Genomic DNA, 24,083 nt, shown 5'->3' with positions numbered 1-24,083 from the left:
GGTGCATCGGTGCTTAATGGCGCATCGCCGTCATATTGGGTTTCAGGACAGCCGCAGAGCGGGGGCTCAGGGCGGATAGTCGATGGCGGCAATAGCTCGAAGCAATTAGTTTAGTTTTACGTTCAAGATTTGCCATCGAGGTTAAATGGGGCTCTTCGGTGGCAGCTTCCCCGCCAAACTCCGCCCCTTTTCCGGTGGAATGGTGCTGCACTTAAAGTGGAAACGATGATGTCAGGGATTAGTTGGTGAGTTAAGCAGCCAGGGGTTACGGGTGTACATTGGAATTTGCCGGGGGAAATTCCAGCGAAGCAGAGTCCATTTGTGAGCAGAACCACCAAAGGGAAAAGTGCACTTAATTTCACTCATTAGCTAAATTAAGAGAAGTTTCGAAAAGCACAAACATTTTGAGCAACAACTTTGTACCTTTTATCTCTTTAACTAAGTAGTTACGTTGGATTATTTCCTGATATTAAATATTTTTGTTTTACGCTGGAAAATAGTTGGTCTTTTTATAAAATTGGTTTTTGGACTAATAAAAAGTTCTTGGGTTTTCCCTCTTATTTTTAAGGTAATGCTAAATCCTTTAACAGACACCTTAAAAGAAAAAAAATTATTAATATAAATATATGTTTCATGCATAAAACCATTGAATAGCTGCGCAGTATATGGGGATCTTTGATTCGTAGAATGCATAAAAGTCACTCATCAATTAACCCTAAACTTTTCACCGCTCTCACTCCGGGAATATCCAACCAGTTAGGAACGTTTGTCCGCCCTATCCCCAACTCTTTTCATTATCGAATCCCTTTGGTGGGACAACTTTGAAAAGTTTTAATTAAACCAACTTTAAAGCTTTTAGTGTTCCTGCTGGCCAGTGCTGTCAACATGTGCCAGGACATGGTGGACACCCAGGATAGCAAGGGACACATACATGTTCCGTATAAACTTCGCAGGTCCAACTTCCCTCCCCCCACATAATCCCCATGACCTGCACTTCGGCTATATTAAATCTGAGCTGTTTTACAACAATTTTGCCATTAACACATTTGGCCAAGTGTGCCACCAGAGTGGGCGCCCAGTTTAAAGCTTTCCGGGAAAAACAAAAATTGCAAACAGCCCGCAGGTTGTCGAGAGGAGCAACTTTTTCGTTTAAGCGACAGTAGCAGATTGGGTTAAAGCCTAAAATCCTTTAGCAGCCTGACAGCTGTGGAAAAGGAAGGCAGGTCCTTCAGTGGGCGGAGGTGTGGGGCTGGCTGCGAAGGAGATGCAAACAAGCCGTGGACAGAGGTCCAGAGACAATGGACCGAGGGCGAAGGACACAGGACCTGTGTCAAAGTTACCCAGCGAAGCGACAAAAAATGATGTATCAAACTGGACAGGAAAAAGGCAGCTGAGAGGGGGCGTGGCGCTGGCCAGTTCGCCTTTTTTTGTATTTAAAGCTACACCTTCAAAAGCGTCAGCTGTGCTCCGGTGTCATCCTCATCCTTGGGTTGTCATGTTGCGTCGTCAGCCTCTTCACTGGATTCAGGAAGGGTCCTGCTCCCCCTTCATTTTTCTTTCTATTTGTGGTAACCCATATCCAAAAAATCGTCATGTTTTGCTGCTTTCTGTGGCTTTCTATTTGAGTTCGGTATTAGTTTTTGATTGTCTACCGTTGAGTTTGGGGCACGGTGTTTTGCTCCCCTTTTAAGAGGTCTAAGAAGTTATTCTTACTGAAATTAAGATGTTTAGAAATGTTACATTCTGTTAAGGTGCCCTTCTGTTATCCTATATCTAGCATGCGATATTTTAGCACTGTTAATTGAACTATGCTAGATGTGGTTTGTGTCCTGGCTAGATACTTTATGGCAATGTTATCTTTGAAATGTTAAGTTATAGAAAAACACAAATGTTAGGTTTTGAAAACATTTAAAATTATGAATTATATTATTTGCTTATTTCTATCAATCATATTTGATATATAATAATATTTACATTTTAGAATACCTTTGTAACTTTACCTTTTAACCTATCTGCAGACTGCTTTTGCTTGATTAAACCACTTTTAATGTTTTATTTCCGGAATGGCTTCTGTGGTTAACCTCTTCCGCATCCCCTCGATTAATCATCCCCGAAGTATCTAAACTTTTGCCTTTTATCTCGCCCATTATCTCCATCACTGTCCGAAACCACCCCCCAGAAGGCTCTCTTTAATGCCGGCCCAAAGTGTAAACAGCAAAAACTAATTGTCTAAGGGCACGCAAAATGCTGCTTGGTTTTCCTCCCCCGCTTTTCCCGCTCTCCAAAACATTTTCCTCGCACGCCCTTTTGTGGGGGTTATTTATGGGAGCCAAAGGAGCCAAAACGACTTTAACTGGGTAAACACCACGATGGAAGGAAACTTTCATAAATTACAACACATACGGCCGGCTAAGAACTGGCCGAAATGTGAGGCGTTGCAGTCTCAGCTGTTCGTTTTTTGTTTGCATTTAGGAGTTTTTGGCCAAGGGACGCGCCCTTTTCTGTGCCCTTCTGGATTTTCCATACTCACTCCCCCACGTTTTCCTGGGTTGTAAACAAATGCTTTCCACAATGGCCAAGAGGCGGCGGAAAAGTCAACAGAGTTTATGGCAGCCTTTCAGGCGGCACTGTTATCTGGGCAGCTCGCTCCCCGACATTTCTCTCTATTGATTTGTTATGCATGCTCTGCGCAACCGCCGCTCCAAATGGCCTGCAAACTGGGACCGGGAAATGCTTTTTGGCCAAATAGGGTGCCAAATTCCGGCTCAAACCGACCAAAAGTCACCCTGTCACCGCTCATCTCACCGAATTGGCACACAACAGACCCCCAAAATCGAGAGACATTGCCCTTGCAGACTTTATAGCAGGTCCAAACTCTCACCGAAATCCCAAAGATACGCTCTCTAACGCTCTCACGTTCGCTTTGGTCTTTGCAGGGGTGGTATGTGGATAAATTTTAGCCGCCATGGATCCCAGTGCTCTACAAAACATGGATCGGGACGCATTAAAGAAGCAAATCGAGAATATGAAATATCAGGCCTCCATGGAGCGCTGGCCGTTATCTAAATCCATAGCAGAGTGAGTAAAATTAATGCAAGAATATTAATAAAATATTTCGATACCCAGTGAGAATATAGATGAGTGTGATAGAAAATCGGAAATGTGGAATTTCACATCAGACAATTAATAAGGAACTGTGCTACTTTCGGTGCCCATGTGACTGTGTGTGTGCTGTGCTCTGGGTTTGATTTGACCTACGACCCCATTAACCATTTGCATCTCGTCTAGACTGAAAGCCAGAGTGAGCTGAGCTCTTTTTTCAGATTTCCTAAGTGACTGCCCGCAGAATATTCGCACACGTGTGCTAAAAGTCAACACCTGAGTTGGCCAAGAATTTTTGCCGCTTGTTTGCTAAATATTTACACAAATATAAAGCTGTCGTGTGGTAGTTGGCTCGCTTCTTTCGAGTGACAACAACACTGCGTCGTCTCAGGAAGGACTCACATCCTTTGAGCCAGTGAGCCAGTGTGTGTGTGTGCGGTCTGTGTGCGAGTGTGTGTATGCCCTTGTGTAGACAGCGGCTAGACATGAGCGGAGCCAGCCCCCCTTCACGACCCCTTTTTGGGGGCAAAAACGTCAAGTGAAATTCTCACTTCGCTACAAGAAAATTCTCAGGAAACGGATTGTGAAAAGGTGCGAAGGGGACCGTCGGTAAATTGGTTTTACTGAATGACAAATTCCTCTCCTGGCAATTACTTCTGAAGGTTGTCCTGCCATGCTTTCATTTTAATTAGCAATTCAATGAAGCGAACAAGGGTCCTAATGTAGAGCTCCAAGAATTCAAGGTGTTTTTGTCCGACTTCTATAAAAAGATCTATGTCGTATTTAGTTTCCATGGTCTTTTCTTGTTGGCTCATTTCAGCAGATTTATATTCATCTCACTCTAAAATAAGCTTAAGCTTATGCTTTTACCTTCCGGTTTGCTTTAGCACAAAAACTTTTTACTCAAAATCTTGGTGATTCATGTGGTCAAATGTTTCTGAATACAAGATTTTGTATAATTTATAGAAGCTGGTTCATAATCCGGAAGCCTTTTATCTTTAGAATGAAAGTAACAACAGTTGTTCGTGTAAAGTACGTTGCTGTGAATCATAGAAACATATGAATTCTTTGATTCACAGTGCTTGGTAATTTAATGCTAATATTAAAAAGATTCTTATCTTGCCACTAGGAAAACTAAGAGTAATAGAATTTCCGAATAAAAGATAATACAACTATAAATAACACTGGGAATTATTTTCTTAAAAAGCGTTCTTCACTTATGTATATACCTTTTTATTAACTTGCTTAGTTTAGTTTTCAAGGTTAAATAACATAAAATGCATTGCAATATTCTGTCGGAGAATTGCCAATTAGTCCTCTTAAATATGTATGCCAGATAGCTGATTGGACTTCCACCTCATTGCCAACTTTTGAAAACTATGAGTTATAATTAACAAATTCGTTGAAACAAAGCTAAATAACATGGCTTAATGGGCATTCATTCATTTCAGTTTCAGGAACATGAATACAATAGGTATGAATACAATTTTTCCCTCATTTGTTGATTTTTGTTTATTCGTCGATAACGCTCTTTTATTATTTGTATGTGCAACATTTTCCTGCTATCTGCGCGGGGGTCTCATATATTACTTAAAACTTTTCCAGGCTGGAACCCAACCTGCATCGTAAATCACAATTAACGCTGCTGCTTCATAATGGCCAGCTTTTAATTTAGCTCTGAGCCCGGAGGCAAATACCCAGCCACCCCACATTTAGCCCCTCGGATTGCGTTTCTAATGTCATCTTTTAAATAAACACCCAACGTCCTCTGATTTAGTTAAACATTTAGTCGGCAGCTAATTATGAATAATTAATTGGCACACAGTGAGGCCGCCTTCGCTCCTCAGCTCCTCATCCCACCGCCCCACTTACTCAGCCAGCTCGGTGGCTCATCTGTGACTTAATGTGGCCCAAACTGGCTCAAATGTGTGCGCTGTTGGCCGTCGCCAGCGGCTTTCATAAATAATTTAACACCCGACTTTAGAGTCCCCCTTCTCGGACTCCACCACTCCCTCTGCCACGCCCACCTTGGCCCACGCCTCAGATTCGCCAATCTGCAGTCGAGACTCTGTTTACTAATTTGCAACACGCCGAGATGGGGCTCTTTTCAATTAGGCTCCTCTGTTTATTTCTCTTTATAATTCCCTCTTTTCGGCGGAATCGAGCCTCAGTTTTCAGTTTGTTACTGAGGCACGTTGGTTCTGAATTTGGAGGTGTTAATTGCAAAAGCGTATGCGATAACGAACGCAGAAGCTGCCAGGGCTGGAGGTGTAGAGCAATTTGCCCTAATGCTATTAATTGTGTTGACATATGTGGTAAAACCTGCAAAAGTGGTTGGTTTATTTTTGAAACCCTTGTTTTATATCGAATAAATTGGTTTTCAATCCGCTTTGGTGAAATAAAGTTATTTAAAGTAAGCAAAAATATACTTTATATACTTTGCATATTTTTCATTCGATTTTTGTAAAATAAATTTGAAATTCGCTTGTTACTGAAAATTACCCCAAGGAATGTCTGTACGGAAGTAAAATACCAAACCATATTTTCCCATTTAAATTTCATTTTCCAACCACAAGTTGATGGAATAATCACAAAGGCAAACGACCAATTAAAACAATTTCCAATTATAAAACTTCTGACCACAAAATCTATTAATATTTCAAATGAAATTTCGTTTAAATTTCCCAGAAAATATCACAATCATGCAAAGGGGAAAAAAGTAAAAGACAAAATCAAAGAACAAATTTTTAAATGGTCTGGCTGGACTTTCATTTCTTTTTTTTCATCTTTATCCACTTCACAAAACATCAGACATTTGGCACTTAATCAGCACACAAACGGGCCAAATTAGGCGGTCATCAGTCGTTGACATATGTCAAACTCTGCAAAATCAAAGTCAATTAAATTTTGAGAGCGCTATCGAGGCGTTCCTGATTGATGGTCGCAATTGCACAAGGCTGACCACAAATTGGGGGCCAAAGGCTGGTGGGTGAGTGGGTTTTGGGTGCGCTTGGTCTGGTGATTGGTTGGGCGGGCGAAGAATGTACTCGTTAAGTGCAGCAAACACCGCACATTACGCCGATTTGTTGCAGGACGAAATGGAACCCGAAACCAGGCCCAACACATAGAGCTCCTGCTACCCATGATTGATGGACGGGGAAGGGCTTGTGCTGGCATGGAACCACAGGAACCACCGTGCGTGACAAGCCCCTGCCCGCAATTTCCCTTCGTTCCGTTCTGTTTCGTCCTGCCCGCCATCCTGTCGGCCGTTCGGGTGTCGTAGACAAAATGTTGCATACCTCCAGGCGCATACATTTCACCTTCATGTTTGGCCAGGACACTCGGTACGCAGGCGTCCTGGGGTGGCGGTCCTGGGGCTCCGTTCAACAAAACGTTGCCTGGAGTATGCGGCTCAGGTGTCCAGAGGAGAAACTTTTACTTTACATCGCATAAAATGAATTTCAGTTCGCTCCACTCGCAAACTTCTTTCGCTGCTCCATATAAATCTTTTGCGCTTCTCAATTTATTTGTGACCGCTCTGCCAGTTTTCGTTGTTGCTCCATGGAATGTGTGCTGTATAAATAATGCAGAATGAGACACTGGGCTGCAAAATATGGGAAACACTTTGTAGCGCATTTCAAGCGGAAAATTATGTTACTTTTGTGGCTGTTTGGGCTTAGGGCTCCTTGTTCTGTATATATCTTTATGGCATTTCATATTTTACTACCGCTCGCTGGCAGTTTACGGCCCCTCGCCGCCAGCAGTTTATTATCCGCTGTAAATTTTCCCCGGCGCTGCGGATGCACTCTGCTCCCTCTAATCTTTGTTGCATTCGGGTTTTCGGTATTGCGGGTACTTTGCAAACATAAAACACGATTATTCCACAGCCGCCATTGTTTATTCTCAATTAAATCAGCAGATTTATATCCATTTATTTACTCGGCGCACATATATGGGCAATCAATTTCGAAAGTGCCCATAAATCAAACCAAATTTTCATATTCTTCTTGTACTTTTTTACAGGCTTTCGAATTGTCCCTTTGGGTACCAGTCATCATAAATTGTTTGCATTCTGCAATTGAGGCTGTTGATGTACCAAGATAGAAGTGCAGATTATTTTTAAGGAATATATATAATATTTTAAACTCTTGCTATTCGTTCTCTGAAAAGGTTTTCCTTCAATTTAAATTATGCAATTCCCTTTACCTTTCAATAACCTACCTTAACTTGCATTCCCTTAAACGTTCCATTGATGCCTCAAATAATGCCTTCTCATCGCTTGTAAAGTAAGGAAAACTTTGCCAAATCATGGGCTTTCCCGGCTCGGAGCGATCTGTTTTCTTCCAGCTCTCGTTAATTCTCCTCCATTGAAGGCGCTCAACTTTTCGGCTTTTTGGCTGACTGCCCGCAACTGACTGACTTCCGTGCCAAATGTCGGCCAAGAACGAAAGCTGCGACAAAAGCAGCACAAACTTTGATTAACTTGGCCGAATGGAAAGTGATGGTGCAGGCGATAAATGGAAAATCCTCTCTGGCATTTTTCCCCAATGTCCCATTGCGCCGCATTAAGCACACATGCACGCATTAGATGCGATTTCCAAAATGACAGCCGGAAAATCGTTCGTGTTTTCATTGAGCGGAAAGCGGTTAAGGAGTGGCTGCGCGCTTTTCAACTGGCCAGCGAAATGCCAGAAATGCCTTCTGCGTTTAAGCTCCAAAATAGCTTCGCATGCAAATTAATTGCCAGTACAGGACGAGCACACAATGAAAACTGCGGGAAGCGAAAGTGGCAACGACTGCTTTCGGTTGTGGTTTCGGCCACCTCTGGCTTTTGGCCTAACCTTTGTTTGTTTGAGCCACCCCACAAGGCCACGCCCAGTCCGCCCCTCCACCCCGCTGCCGACGGTGGACCAGTGAATTGGATTAGCGGCTTACTCAATTTCATTTAAATGCAAAACATTTCGAACAAATGGTTTTCGGTCAGCAAAACAAACTTTGAATGCAAAAGTTTAATAATTTATAAATGATTTTTTCGTTCCTTCAATTTATACTGGAAAGCGTTATACATTTCATTTGAAGTCAACCTTTTTTTTAATATCCTAACATGTTTTCAAACAAATTACTCAATGGACATTTTACAAATTATTTCATTTAAAATTATTTTAAAACTAACCTAACTTGTGTCAAATCTTTACCAGAAAACATATTTAAAGTATATGCATTGAAATGAGAAAATTGTATGTATATTTTCGAGTGGACCCTAAAAAGGAAACTTAATATACAAACATATTCCTAATGGCTTACCAATATATCAAATAACTTTGTTTATGCCAGACAAATATTAATTTTATTTGATAGCGTTCCGGCTCAGAGTAATGTTTGACGAAAGGGAAGTAATTTCCGGCTGCTAAGTTTTCCGAAGCAGAACTTGCACACACATTTTTCAAGCTTCCACTCCAGACACCGCCTCGAAAAGCAATTGCCCTTTCCCCAGGTAAAGCCCCGACCTGCAGAGACAACAATAAGGGGCTGAGGAGGACCAGGGGAGGAACAGTCTTATCAACTTGCGATGGGGAATAAATTACACAGGCTAGCGGGCTGGGCCCTGGAATATGACAAACACCTGCTGATTGCTTTATGACTACGCCGTTTTCCACTCACCTGGCGAGGCGGAATCTTTCTCCGCCTTTCTCCAGCGTCTTGGCAGCTATTTATGAGAGCTTTTCGCTCTCCTTTCTGTATTTTCCTTTTTTGTTTTGCATACAGCCACTCCTGTTGCCTCTTTTCCGTTGTTGTTGACACTTTTAATGCTGATTAATGGCTGCGAACGCTGCAAGAGAATGCCATAAAGCATGCCACATATAAATGAATTGTAATGTGGCAATTCCTTGGAATTGGTAAGGGGAATACAGTTCCGATTCGGCGGAGTCGGAGTCCGGACTGAGTGGTATATAGTTGCGCCAGGGAACGCATTAATCTGCCATGAGTTATGATTATTGGCTCTAAATGTATGATTGCTTTTATCGCAATCGTAGGAGTGATGGTCTAAGGACAAGAAAAATATCCTTGCGGCAACTTATATTTATTCAAATAGTGCCTTAGTTCAATCATTTAATGAGATATTACATGTTATTGCTGAATTTATGGTGGATATTTGGGTGACCATAATTTCTTATATAATTCAGAGGTCCCCAAACTATACTACCAACACTTTTATACTTCGTTATATAATTATATTTTGTATATTTTTATAGAAAGATCTAAAAATAGATCCAGATAAATTGTAAAATATGCCACAGGTATAAGAACACACACGAAAGTAAACCCAAACGATGTTCTATGAGTAAAATGCTTTCTATCTCAGAGGGATTACTTTGAAATGGCCAGGATATAAACTTGAAATTCCCCTGGAGCCAGTTTCTATGTCAGCTGCAACAATGCCCCGCTTAGCTGGAGCTCGGGTGTTCTGAGCTTCAAAGGAAATTCGAGCATTCTTTCGAGTGGCACTTTACGATGGCAACTGCATTAGCTGCGGCACGCGTTTCACTTGCCACAAAAAGTCAATTTCGAGTGGAATTTCATGGCAGCCGCAACTGCATCGAACCAGCCACAGCGATCAGCCAAAAACATCCAATTATCGCCCCCAAGGAATTTCCAGGACTCCTAGTTTTCTACTTCCCCAGTGCATTTCAGCAGGAGCGGCGAAAGCCAATTAAGCAGTTGTCTAATGAGAAAACCCTGGGAACGAAGGCCACGCCCCCTCGACTACAAGTTGCAATTACCGCAGTCCCCCCTTACGCCCACTCCCGGGTTCTTTCGTCCGTTCAGTCCCCTCGCCATTAGCTGCCGTTGATTAGCCCAATGATTGAGCAATGGCCCGGGGGACAACGTTCAGGATTGGCCATAATAATGACGGCCATGAAGATGCCAGCGGTGGAGCAGCGAAAGCACTCTATCTGCATTGTCGCCTTGCTTCTTGAAGCACCAAAATTAATATGCTGCCTGTCCACCAACTATCCTTATCGATTTATTTAGTTTGATATTCGAAAAGGACAGAATGCTCAAGTGATCCAATTAGCTGTGCAATTACAGAGTACTTCATTGCAAATGTGCATTGAACATGACAGCCAATTAGTTAATCACTAACAAGTGGGCTGCTCGGATAATCTGTCCTCGAATGTTGGTTAATAATTAATGATTGAATGGGGATGATGCAGCACTAACCAACAGAAAAGGTTATAAACTTCCAGTCAAACTAACAATGGGTTGATTTGATAATGTAATTATGAGTTTATAGCTGGTTAACTGTCAGATAAAGTTAACATGACGTTAAATTTTTTCGAGATACAATTTAATTGATGAGTTGAGTTGAGTTGATTTGATAATGTAATTTTGAGTTTATAGCTTGTTAACTGTCAGATAAAGTTAACGTGAAGTTAAATTCTTTCGAGATACAATTTCCCAATTGTATCAATTTGATGTTAATTTAAGGAACGGCAAATCTAAACACAGTCTCTTAAAACGGAAAAGAGGGGAATAATATTGAGTTCTACATTTCTCCGAAGCAACCAATTAACTCGATGGAAAACTTTAACATGACATTGAGAAATCCGCCCTAGGGCTTGTAAAATGATTAATCTCGGAATTCTCGGGTGTCACATTTTTTTCGAAACATCAGTAACCACCCTCGCCATTTTTCCATGGTATTTCAAATATTTATGGCATTATTTGTACAATATTATTGCTTTCTTTGCTGTTTCTGCTTCTGTTGCCGTTGTTCTTGCAGCGCCTGTCAGCTTTTTGCTGCTGTTAATAAAAGCAGAAATTATGAACACATGTAACGAGGGGCGGCGAGGGGCGAGCGTGAGAGGGGGGCGGCCCTGAATTGTCCTGGAAAATGGCGATGCTTTGGCGTTTTCATTTTTTATTGCGCGTACTTTCCCCCATTGACACATGGCAGGCGGGGGAAAAAAATAGAAGGAAAGTCGACGGCTGCCGTGTGTTTCAGCATCGGCAGCCGCACCACATCCGCATCAGCGGTGGCAGCACACATTATTGACATAACTACAAACAATTTATGGGCAAACAACGGTTACGTCTCGTTACCCCCGACTGTTGGCTGCCATCACGGCCGTAATTGAATTTGGCTGCAAGCTGCCTCGACAGCGTCCCCATTTCGCCGCCCTTCTTCCGCCCTGCTCTATGGCGATTGCATTTTCGACAGCCCACATTTCGCGGCTTAAATAATAAATGAAATGACTTAATACCGTATTAAAGCATCGGGCTCCATGGCCCCCATCCGGTAAATCATGCACGTCCCTGCAAATCCCTTGGCCATCTATGCTAACATTCTATATACAGAGCGGAAGGGTCGAAATGGGTTCCCCGACTGTCTGGGGAGTACTCTCGGCCCGGTTCCTACAGTTTTTGGCGGAAAAGTGCCGGAATACATTATTAGCGGTCTGGTCCCTTTTGTCAAACTAAAATTCCCCGGAATACTCAGTTTGGTTTCGTTTGGATTCGTTTTGAAAAGGTATTTTGGTAGGATTATATCTTGCCATAACTATACTTAAAAATTTTCATAATTCCATTCCTAATAAGTTTAATAACAAGAAATAAATAAAATACAATTAAGCTAGAATATTAGGATTTAACGAATGGTTTAAAAATATTGTTTTTGTTCATTTTGTTTTTTCAGGTAAGTGTTATCTTCCCTTTCGGATTAAAATACCCTCACTGTTCGCTGAGTAAGTTATGCAGTCAAGAAGAAAGTTATAAAGAGATAATTATTACCGAGTATTCATTCATGACCATTAAAATCTGCAGCGTTAGGAACCTCAGCTTGCGAAAGTTTGCCTTTAATCAAACTTTAAACTTTAATTCAGTATCATAAGATATCATAGGTTACCCAACCCCCGTTCTATTTCTCTTCTCGCACTGGCAGCAAAACTTAGATGAGCTTTTTATGGGCAATTCCCCAAAGCCTTTTGCATATTTCTCGCCTCGACTGGCAAATCTCTTGGTCACGGTCGTTTCACTGCGCTGTCCCTTCCTGTTTGCCAGCATCCTTCCTTCCCCCACGCCAGCCCTCAATCCTTTAGGTCTTTCATTTTTTAATTTGTTAAATTGTGTCTGGCTGGGGGGAGAAAAAGGGCAGGGAAAAAGTGCACAGGCAGACAATGGCGGAGAGAACAAGAGGGTGGTGATTTTAATTTTAAGTGCAAGGCATGACTTTTGCCAGTCACTGTGACTGCAAATGTGACTGCGACTGTCGGCCGGCCTCAACATGTCACTTTTCCACGCCTTTTCCCACCCTTTCGTCCCCGTTTTCATTTGCGAAATTAAATTTTGCATACGTAATGGTGGACGGTCACGTCGAGAGTCTTTTGTCGGTGACTGTACCGGTCACATCCTTGTGAGCCCCCTCCCAAAAGGACCCGCACACACATACCTATTCAGATGCTTGCATTCAGGCGTGGAAGAGTGCCAGTCGGTTATTAGGAGCAGCTGAAATGGCAAGACGTTCCGCCTCCGTCTGAGATCCTTGCGCCACGTACCGTGCGCCATATACCATGTGACTGTAATTAAAACAACTTTTCCCCGGCGACGGCATCTTCTTCAGCTCCTTTTTTGCTCGAGAAATGTGCGCCATAAAATCTCTGGTTGTCTGCCTGCATCATTGTCCATAACAATGAGACAGCATCGTTCTCCAAACACCGAACAACGGCCGCCGACCACACGCTGGTATTACGACAACACAGAGAAAAAATATATGATACTTATACCGACTCCGAACATATTACTTACCAGCCCTGTATTTTAGAAAAAATAGTCCAAAAGTTGGTAGTGTTATGGAGTTGTAACTATAATAACTTCAAAATTTAATTTTCATTTGTTTTATGTTTTATTTTTTTAACTTTACCATTAATTTAAAAATATATTGTATTTTGCTCAGTGTTCTTACACACAGATACACAAAAGATACGAGCACATGTGTGTCTACCATGATGGCCATTTCAGCTTCATGACCCATGGATGAAATCGCTTTGTTTCCGCCGCTCTCAGGTGCCGCTGCGCCAATGTGGGCTTAAAATTAAATTATTGGTTTATTTATGCAGCGAAACGGTCATCAAATCGAGATTGTGATTGCAGATAAAGCGAGGGAATGGCTTTCTATGGAGGAGCCATAAAAATGCCGAAGCACACAGATATCCCTATAGCCTTAAACAGTGCGGGAAAATGCGATTCAGTCAGCGAATGTCCTATTTATTTTGGTTCGAGTTTTGGCCCAAACCAATAAGCATATATAAATACTAAAATCCCACCCGTTTGCATATTTATATTTGTTTATGTTTTAAATATTTGCGTTATTTTATAGAGCAATCGTTTTGCAAAAACGTATTTATTATTTTCGTATAGCAGCTAAATAAATATAAATCGGAAAAGAGGAATTTCATTTCATATATTTCATTTAAGGAGTTTGTTGGCTTAAAGCAAAGAATAGTTATAACGTGATGTTTCGTAAAAGTGAAATATTATTTTTAATCTTCTTTTTTTCTGGTTAAATTGTGTTTCTAGCCTTCGGCAAGGTAACTAGTTTAGATGCCATTGTTAAGTGTACCATTCACCAGAAGTTACTTAACCCAAGGGCCAAAAAAAACCAATTGCCATTTCTAAGCACTTCAGCTAGACTTCTGACAATTGAAAAAGCAATTTGCGAGTGTTCCTTTGTCCACGCCTTTCTTTTTGTTGTCCGCCGGATGACGACACTTTAAACACTTGGCTGCCGTGTGTCGCCCCAACTTTTCGTCCTTCCTGTCGAACTGTCACTCATTAGGCAACCACCGCAACAGGACTTAACCTCCCGTCGCCTGCCAACACTGTCTGCGGGGAAAAACCACGGCTAAAAGTATCGACAACGGAATAACACAAGCCGCAGAAGATGATGATGATGGGGGGAGAGAGGAGAAAAGTTTTGCAACAAATGTCCGAAAGCCACTTAACGGCGAATTAGAGCGCAACAACGGCGGCAACAACCGCTGCAACTGGGTGAAAGCGAGTCGAGAGCAGCGACAACTAACTAACAAAAAAGTACAGTTAACGCTAAAAGGATACGGCAAACTTTTCAAGCGGAGCCGAGCAACAACTTAGTATTCCTCGTTTGCAATTGACCAGTGGGTGGAAACCGCAGGATGCCAGAAATGATGGCCACCCACCCAGCCACCATTTCGAGCAAGTACAGTTGTGTGCGCAGTTAATTGATGATGTCCCATCAAAATGTAACAACTTTCGGCTTGGGCCAAACAAATTGTAGCCTAGTTTTCGGCGCATATTGGGCTGGCACACACACACACTCGCTCACTTGCAGAGACAGAATTAATTGTTGCTGGCGAAGAATTTGCATTTCAAACACTGCCAGGCAGCGCTGGCCTGCTAAAAATTGCATAACAAAGTGCGGAGAACCATCATCATTTAACTTGCAAATTGCTTTTCGGCTCTGGACGGGATGTCCTCCCACTATCCTTATACCCCCCGGCAGCCATACCCATCCATTCACACCCCCGCAAGCAATTTGTCAGGGTAGTCATGCAGTCCCTACTTATGTTTTTTGCACGCAGGATGCTTTAGGAGGCGCGAAAAAAGCGATGTAGCAAAGTTTAATTAAGTTTTGCGGGCCGATTAAATATGTATAAATATTAATAAACAAAGTGCGTGACCCACGAAGCGGCATTAGTGGAGCCAGCTAAAAAGCTGGCAGGGCAGGGATATTCCGCGGAAGTTATGCCACTAAGCCCCATGAAAAATAAACTTGTCTTTGTGCGGCCTGCAGGCCTCATTAAACTCAACTTAAACTATCAATCATGGCTGTTTGGCTGACTTGGCCATCGCGTTTTTTTCGCATCAATTAATCAGTCAGCGACAGGCTTTGGCCCTAAAAGTACAGCCATAAATTCAGTTGACTTTGCTTCTTAGTCTATAATGGATTTGAGCATTTGTCATTATTTAATGATTGTCAAATCTTCTAGGTAAAGTTTTATATAAATTTAGGTCATAAGTAAAACTTCCGGTCAGTGGGTTTTCTTTGGTGACTGTTGAAAAGATATATTTTCGTAAAAAGGTAATATTTTTTTTTTCTTAACACCATTTAAGGGATTAACCTTTCCTTAATGATTTGTTTCTGTACTGCATTCTTCAGGATACTCGTAAAACAGGGATGTGAATGTTTAGTTAAATGATCTCTTGGCTGGGAAAGTTTGGCCACATCAGTTGATGTTTACCGCTTCATTAACAGAAATTTTCGACAAATATCTGATTTCGGGTTTCTGAAATAATGTTTTGGGGGAATGCCCCAGACCTGCATGTAAAGCAGCTAGGGGTAGCCAAATGAGATACATTTTGGACTGCAAACAAATGCAGACGAATGTGCATGACATGTGTATGGTCGAATTGGGAGATGAAATCCGGCTGCAGCAGCATAAACTGCCGGCTGCAAATCAAATATGCAAATACACATAACAACCAGAACTGGGACAACAAGAGCACTTGGTAGCCGGTTTTTGCATCATGCACGAGCGTATTTAGCAGGGGTTGGGATATAGAAAAGGTAGACGAAGGCGAAAAGCTTCCTTCCCCAACACTCGACAAGTTTTTGATAGCAGGAAATTTGCAATTTCTGGCATTAAATTTCCGCCTCAACATTCACTTTGCCGAGAGCAGGAGCAGGGGCAGAGGCGGCATTATGCATTCGCATTAACCGGCTTCTCCGGGCCATGTGTGCGTATCTAGAAGACATCCGATCTGTAATTATCGAAGTGAGCTCAGGTATTATGTGCTTAAACTCCCCGCAAATCGCTCGCCTCCCCCGCCTTTCCCAGGGATGTGCGTGCTGGGAATTGTAAATAAGCAAGCAGCTCTCGGATATATGTATAGAACACATGTGCTTAGCATTTCTGTTTTTGTATTTTCGATTTCTGCACAGTTTCAGTTAAGTGGGATTGTGGTCGGGCGGTCTGGGGTGGGTGGAAAATATTGCTTTATTCCTCATTCACCTTAGGTCTGTCTTTTCCAGTCGGCACATAAAGTACGTGCTAGTCGAGCTTAGCCCATTTCCATTTTCATTTTGCATTGATTTCTGTTTTGCTTCGCTTTGAATCGAATTTCACCTGGCGAATTACATTGGGAAATGGGAACAATTTAAATGAAATTGCCTGTCAAGTTTCAGTTCAATAAAGTCGATTGAAATTCCAGAAAAATGTATTTAATGAGGCTAGAATTCCTATTAATGTTAATTAAAATTTGACTATCATTTCACCAGAAAACTGTCTAAAAATTTAAATATCTTATGTTAATAATAAAATTATTTTATGTAATTGCAAACAAATAGCTAGGTTAGTCGATATCTAGGATATTTGAAAGAATTTTCGTTCTATTTTCACTGAACAACTTCTTTTCCTCCTCCTTTAAGTTCACCACACCATTTGCTCTTCTGATGTTGTCCACTTATTATCCTTTTATTTATGCATTTTTCCAAGGTGGCCTTGTCAGCTGAGCCGGTTATTCGTCGGTGCCTTTTCAGAGTTGCTTTTCGCATAAATATCCTTGCGGACCGCACTTGTCACACGTCATTTGATTTGCTACTTTTGAAATGAACAAAAACGGGCAACAATTCCATGGCCTAACCTGGGGCAAACTTTGACAAACACTTGACGACGACGACGACGTTGGGAACTCTGAATCGAGAACTGAGAAGAGCTCGGCTCAAGTGTTTTTTGCACAATTTCTTTTCAATTCAACAAAAGTGGACCAGCCAAAGGAGGCCGAGTCCTTTGCAGCCAGCCATGCCCATGTCCATGTCCACCCATCTTCTGCCAACTCCCACACCTCCCCCACCTTAACCCATGCTAAACATCTTCCTTTTGCTGTGCTGCTTTTTGTTTTTAAGGCTTTCATCCTCGTCATCGTGCGCGCCGTAGTTTTGTATGCATAGAACTTGCGGCTTTTGCCCGTTCAGGCTGTGGACCCCGACCTCCGGAATCCTAGAGATCCGGCGGCAGAATGCGGGCCTGGGTGTGGAAAAGATTTTGTCTTTTAGCCTGATTTGTTATTCATGAAAAGGCACTAGTGGCCGGGGCAGGCTTGGGGCCAAAAGAATGCCGGCGAGCCGAGGAAATGGTTAAGAAAATGCCGAGCTCACTTTTGTGGTGAGCCAAAAATGAACGGGGGGTTGGCTAGTGCATAATAAAGCTGTTTGTTAGTGGGGCCAAAAGCGAAGGAAACTGACACCCTTCAAGGAGTGGATCAGGTAGAACATTCTTTTGGGCCATTTTCGTGGCAGCGATTAGCGCATTGTGCATTTCGGTCCATATCAAGCGGACAGATTGGCTTATTCCAAATTCACGGAGTGCCCTACTCACTTTCTTTCCTACCAATTGTGAGGGCAAACAATGGCCAAGTCAGTCGAACATCAGCCAACAGTTGTTCATTCTTGACTCGGCGTTTAGCAGTTCATTGCGCATTTTGGGATTTTCTGATTCTTTGACCTCCAGAAATCAGTGGCGAGTTGCAGTTTGCTTAACGTGCCAAATGAATTTTGCAGGAATTCACTACCAGAAGATAAATATTGAGACTGAAAAGAAGAAGTATCCTAGCCAATTGAATCAGGCCAGTAAGGGAACATTTTCTATTATATATATTTAGGATTAGTAGTGCTCTACAATGTCAGCACAATTCAAACGATCATATGCCATCACGGTTATGCCCCACCTCCTTAGGTATGCAAATCTCGCCCACCGCTTACCTAATAAAATGCATCCACACCCGTTCAGCGTGTAACAACAGCGAATTTGCATATCCCACATGCAATTTATTTATGCTAAATAGGGAAACAAACAACCGCAGCGGAATTTTATGCATATTTCTGTGTTGCAAGCACCTGAGAAATATGCAATGGGCAGCTGAATAATGCGCATTAAAATGCAATTAGCTGGAAGAACACAAGACCCTGGCTCACAACTACCGAGGCACAGGCACTCACGTGTGCCCACGACCACATATGCAAATTATGGCTATGGAAGACCCTCAAAGTTTTGTCTGCTGAGTTTTAAGTGCCATTTGCGTTTCTTCGGCACAGGTTTTCTGTTTTTCTTGCTGTGGCGCTTAAAAGTGTGCTAAATTAAGCAGAAGGCCGCGACTCACACACACAGAGACAGCCTTATCGAGATGAGAGCCATGTGTGTGTGAGTGTGTGGGAGGGTGAAATGAGCTAGAAATTAGTTTATGACGAAGGTCGTGCAAAAAACACTCCCTATTTATGCTTATAGTGTGGGAAAACTAGCGAAAAACATGCATATTTTAGTTGGGTAGTGAGGCTTATAGGTGCTCTGCGATATATTTTTCTTATTTACCCTGCAAGTCACTTTTAAAATCAAAATTTAAGATCTTTCTGAATTATATATTATTTATATACTTATAATATATATACTTATTATACTTATATTTACTCTTTAGTTTTAACCAGAAGCCCAAGGAATATTTTTTTGCCCATTAGATTTTAAAACATTTCATATTTAAAAAGCTGTGTTATTTCAATTAAATATTTATAGCTGAATAAGTAGGAAAAATTAGTCAAAAGCCCTCTGCCACAAATTGTTTTTCTATTTAGGGATACCTGATAGAAATGAAGAGAATAAGGAATGTTTTCGGATTTCCCCCAAACCGTCCGTTGTGTGTAAACAATTAAAATAGGCTTGAAATGAAATTTTAAGCTTTTCATTTCTGTCACATGCGTGGCGAAGATAAACAGTGTTTGTGGAGGGGGTGGAATCGAGGGGTGCGGCATTTGGGGCTGGGATAAAGGCGAACACACACTGGAAAACACACGCAGATGCAAATTGACATGTGGCTGACGCACTTGTTTACCCAAGCTGAATATGAAATGTATGTGGGAGCTGAGACAAGGGATGGGGTTTTCCCTATACTCTGGGCTTTCCGGAAAAGCAGGCAATTCTAATTTCGGAGCTGCTGGATCTAAGCTATCTGCTTTCGAATGCGAGCGCCTTCTGCTGCGGCTGCGGTTGCCATCGATAAATAATGCTTTTTGTAGCATGCTTTCGGGCGCTTAAGATTGCGTGCGATTACGCATACGCACCATGGGCACTCGTGTGTTTGTGGTCGTCATAAATCAACATTTACATCGTGTTTATGTTTTTTGTGCAGCTGACAGACCGGAAAAGGTGGAGGGAAACTTTCAAAGGTAAATGGTCGCATGAATGGCTTTGGGCGGAAAAAGGGAGGAATTCCAAATGTCGGTTTCGCATTTAATTATAGATGTTGCGTGTGTCTCTCGTTCCGTTGAGACTAGATTGATGAGGGTGAGCTAGCTGAATCGAATTTCATTTGGAGATAAGCATAGGACAAATTACTCCATTAATCGAAACCATCAGCCTGAATTTAATGCTGATTTCGTTTCGATTTTAATGAAAATTACAAAACGGTGTCTGTTTTCCTGTCAATTAAGGCTTACTTCCAATTGCTTTGTTGTTAATTTGAATTTTATTTTTAACAAGAGTATCATATTGATTTTTATTAGAGAATAATTTAAAAATTTAACAATTAGAATACCTAAGAACTAGAAATCAAAGGAGTTTAATGTGTTAAATAAATATTTCTCTACCCCCTTGAATTATTTCATATTGTCTTCTCTGAATTATTTATTTCTCCTAATGCATACATCCGCTGATTTCCATTATTGTTTAATTTCATCATCTTTCGATGTTTGCGGTTCAACTTCCTGTTACCCCCATTCCGATTTCATCATGGTTCGCCACAGAACATTAGCTCGCCTAACCCTGAAAGCAAAACGTTGTCAGGACCTCTGTTTCTCGGGAAGTGCGTCCAAATGACTTTTCATTTGAGGCTCTCACAATTATTCAGTTCTGACTGCCATTTCACCCGGGGTGTATGTGGGTGGATATGTACATCGGAGAGCAGAGTGGGGAATGGAAATGGGAGCGGGAGGCTTTTCAATTAGCACATAAAAGCCCAGCGTGGTCGACATGGCCATGTGGGCTTGTGTTTGGCAAAAGGGGACTCAGACTTGAAGGGAAACGACGGCAGACTTGCGGTCTACATATTAAATTAACGGCTGCTGAATTAGTTTTCAATGTGTTCCCCACTGAATGGCAGCCCGAGAGGCACTCAACCTGCTTTCCATGCAGGCTTTTCTTGATGTTCGGCAAAGGCACTCAAATTAAATGCAGATGACGAATAAAAGTTTTTATGTCCCTGTGGCATTTCGCCTACTTTTACTTATATTGTGTGTTATGAGAAAAGTTGTCCAAAACAAGGGAAACTCATCGCAGATGCTAATGATGTCATGCACTTGTGGGCCTAAGAAGCTCCAAGGCAAATGAGAAACTCACGAGCGAAATTCTAGATTATTTCATGGCTTTCCAAAGTGTACTCAACTTTGATGGCAATACATTTTAATTGCTATTACTTCATTCGGGGTCATTATTTGCTCTATCTTTTAAACCAGATATCCCAGGGGTCCCTACCCTTTTCAATCCGCTTTGTTGCTCTCATTAAAAATGCATGTTCGGCAACACGCTTTCCGAAAAGGATTTAGGCTGGACTCCCCAGCCTTGAGGTCAGCCGAAGGACCTCGTTCCTGGGTATTTTCCAAATTTACTTTCAGCCTGCCAAAGATCCAACGTCATCATAACAACTTTGTTTACTGCGCTTCGACCTGGCCTTGACTGCCGAACCGAATCTCGAACCCCTGGAAACCCTTGGCCTTTGTTTACCCTTAAAAAGCACAGAGACCAGGGAAAACAGTGGAGGGGCAAAAAGAATATTTCCTAAGCTCGGTGGATTTTCATTTTTACGTTTCTGTGTATGCGAGTTTTCCCGGTTGCACAGGCTGAAACCGCAAAGTCATAAGCCCATTAGCTAGGCCGAATGGAGACCAAAATGTGGTGGGGACGGGGATGATGCAGGGGACATTGTTTTAGGCAGTCCTTCGAGGCATATTTCCCCAACCACTGGCATGACATTGCCTTTTGCTCTGTTGATGCGGAAAATGAGCAAGGAAATAGAGAAAATCCAGCAAACACACACAAAACCCAAACTTAAACACACGCACGGGCATGAGGATAACGACACCGGGGTAACAAGGACATCGCTGCCGACGACATGGTCTTGTTAAGTTAAATTATGCATGCATGCCACGCCCTTTATTACACGAGGGGCGAGCCCACCTGCGCACACCTTGGCATTTGATAATTGAGACCCAGGAGTGAGAAGGGCTTAGCAGGGAAGCAATCAAAAGTATTGATGACAAGCACCTGAAAATGTCGCACCATGAAATGGAAATCATTAAATTAATCGAACAAGCCGAACATCAAAGAACCCGCACCGAGCTTAAACCAATTTTGCGGTTAAATAAAAGCCCAAGCAGAAACCCCGGCCAAGTGGAGCGGGGAATTTAAGGCCAAGAAACAGCTGCAACATTTGGCCAAGAAGCCAAGGGAAAACATTTGTCCAATAAATAAAGCCACAAAATGCTGCCGCTTTTGGAATATGCAATTTGTTTGCCGGAAAGTGCAGAAAGCAACCGAGGCAAATGGGCAATCGAAGTATTTATTTACTGGGTTTTGGGTGGGAAAAGTGCCTCAAGCTCTTCCTCTCTAATAAGTTTCTTAGATTTAACCAGCACAAGGCAAATATTTATCAGTAGAACTTTCAATGAAAATCAAATTGATGTATAGAAATACTCGAACTTTCTCTGGTAAATAAATATTTTTTTTAATTTGTTGAGTTTTTTTTATAATGTAATGATATTTACATAAAGTAGTTTTTAACTTATACATTCTAATGGCTTAAAACTATTTTAACAACCCTTTTTACATCAAATATTTAACAATAAAAGGCCATTTCTTTCTCAAAGATATACTTCCTGTTAGAGTTCAAAAAGAACATGAAAAGTACTTCTACTCCTTCAATTTAAAAACTTTCACAAAGTCTTATTAACAAGAAAGCAATAAAGAAGGTTTTGTATTTGAGATACTCAAGGGTGAAGTTTGGGGTGAGAGACAGGGAACTACCGAACTAACGAATTGAAATGCAAAACTCATTCGCAGACGACAGTCTCTCAAACTGTCTATTTCGCAGCTGCCAGAAGATGTGCCTTCAAGCTGTTTTCTTCTCCTCGCAAACACGCCCTTTAAATAAATAAATTCCTGCAAATTTTGCAAAAAAAGAAATGTTTATAAAAGTGTGGAAGGGAAAAGTACGAAATGTTTTGTCTTGAGGAAAGTAGCGAATGCGAAATAAAAATAGATAAACAGATGAAGGAGAAGCGACTGGCAGACAGTCGGAGGGAATAACGTGAGGGACAAATGCGAATGGCAGGGCCACCATTTTTATGGCCCAAAGGATAAGCGTATTACAACAAAAAGCAACAATGGCAGAGCGGCAACAAAGCCCCAAATTTATATGCGAATTTTCCGAGGGGGGAAGAAGGTTCCGAAGGGGGTTGCGAAATGTTAGTTTCCTTGGCGCGTGCAAACTGTTCAAACATTTTTAATGTCCATCTGCGTGTGGATTAACATAAAATCTGCTGTCCTCTGCCATTCAGACCCCAAGTTCTAACCCGATTTCCCCGAAAAATCCTTTTCCCCCCCGCCACAAGTGAGGTATTTACAAGTTTATGTCCGCTTAGCTTTAAGTGCGGACGGATGCCCCCTTTTTTGAATTTATACCTTTAAAATGTCTTGATTTGTTACTAAGGCCAGGCAGACCGGAAGCTTACGCATTTTATGAGCTTTAAAGTACGAGATTACCAAATTAAATTGTTGGAGCTCAGCTAAGGTTTACGGTGGAGGTGAACGAAATGGGATCATAATTATAAACCACCTTTAGGTGCATAATATAATCATTATAGTGAGTTGTGGGATACCAGTAGTTTCAGCAAACAGGAATCACTTTCATACACTTTTACACAACTTACTATGTTAAACAAATAAAGAATGATAAACAAAACCACATAGAGCATGGTTTCTCAAGGTTCCATTACTAACTTATATTGATCATTCATAGCGGATCTGTGGACTTCCTTAATCAAAAGTTATACCTGCTTTGGTAGCATTATCGATATAATTTTTTAAACCACCCTTCAACATTTTAACCGAAAAATATTCACAGTTGAAATATTTCTTTGCAGAATGCGCTCGTTCATCGAGGAGAACGAGAAGAACGATCCGTTGATCAACGCGCCGGATAAGAAGAACAATCCGTGGGCCGAAAAGGGCAAATGCGTTATCATGTAATATTATCGTAAACCACAGAAATACCGCCATAACTATGATAACCAGCCAAACAACAATAATGCAACCCATTCCACGACTCATACCACAACAACAACAACAGACCCAGCAACCAATCAATATGACTTCGATCAAGATCATCAGCAATTAGAGACCCAGAGCCGATGTGGCAGCCAAGTTTCGGGACGGGATGAGTCCCTAGATCTGGTGCCGGTGGAGATGCAGCACTACAACAACAACTACTACTACTACTACAACTACAACTTGAGCTATGAGCCGCCGGAGGATCGGTCGACGGGCGGCGGGGGGAAGCGGGGCGGACGACGCCTGCAGCAGCTGGTGCGAAGGACGCGGTACGAGCTGCAGCAATGGCCGCTGCTCATGCAGCTGCTCCTGTTCGTCCTGTGGCTAAATGCCAAGTTCTGGCAGCTGGTCAACGAACAGGTCACCTATCGCCGCAGGAGGTGGCACTAAATTGCAGGGGCCGAAGGACATCGGGTGTTGCTTGGTATGAGTTCGATATAGGCTTAAGTTGTGAAAATTATGCCCACAGTCTTACAATCTCATCTCAATAAATATAATCAAAATGCGCTGCGTAGTGGAAGCAGTGAACCACAGCCCACAGCCTTCTGTGTGAGGAGAGAACAGCCAGAAAAC

General features: G+C 42.0%; 2 protein-coding genes across 3 annotated transcripts in view; both read left to right on the top strand.

Annotated features, from left to right (window-relative positions):
- The window catches only part of LOC108032604 (guanine nucleotide-binding protein subunit gamma-e), a 38,034-nt gene extending 14,398 nt beyond the window's left edge, over positions 1–23,636 (top strand). The window contains exons 2-3 of one of the 2 annotated variants that reach the window (XM_017106531.3): positions 2,937–3,078; positions 23,324–23,636. In XM_017106531.3, coding sequence (XP_016962020.1) covers positions 2,966–3,078; positions 23,324–23,429 — 219 coding nt within the window. In that variant the 5' untranslated portion in view covers positions 2,937–2,965 and the 3' untranslated portion in view covers positions 23,430–23,636. The remainder of the gene's footprint in view (positions 1–2,936; positions 3,079–23,323) is intronic. The other variant, XM_050884873.1, reaches the window with a different exon arrangement.
- A 6-nt stretch (positions 23,637–23,642) lies between these two features.
- Positions 23,643–24,043, top strand: LOC108032603 (uncharacterized). The gene has a single exon (XM_050884872.1). It carries the CDS (start codon positions 23,646–23,648, stop codon positions 23,898–23,900), a length of 255 nt encoding a protein of 84 aa, XP_050740829.1. The 5' UTR covers positions 23,643–23,645; the 3' UTR covers positions 23,901–24,043.
- The last annotated feature ends 40 nt before the right edge of the window (positions 24,044–24,083 follow it).

Source organism: Drosophila biarmipes, chromosome 2L, assembly GCF_025231255.1.
Source record: "Drosophila biarmipes strain raj3 chromosome 2L, RU_DBia_V1.1, whole genome shotgun sequence".
NCBI classification, from domain to species: domain Eukaryota; kingdom Metazoa; phylum Arthropoda; class Insecta; order Diptera; family Drosophilidae; genus Drosophila; species Drosophila biarmipes.
The sequence above is the reverse complement of the archived record's forward strand: the minus strand, read 5'-3'. Positions and strand labels throughout refer to the sequence as shown.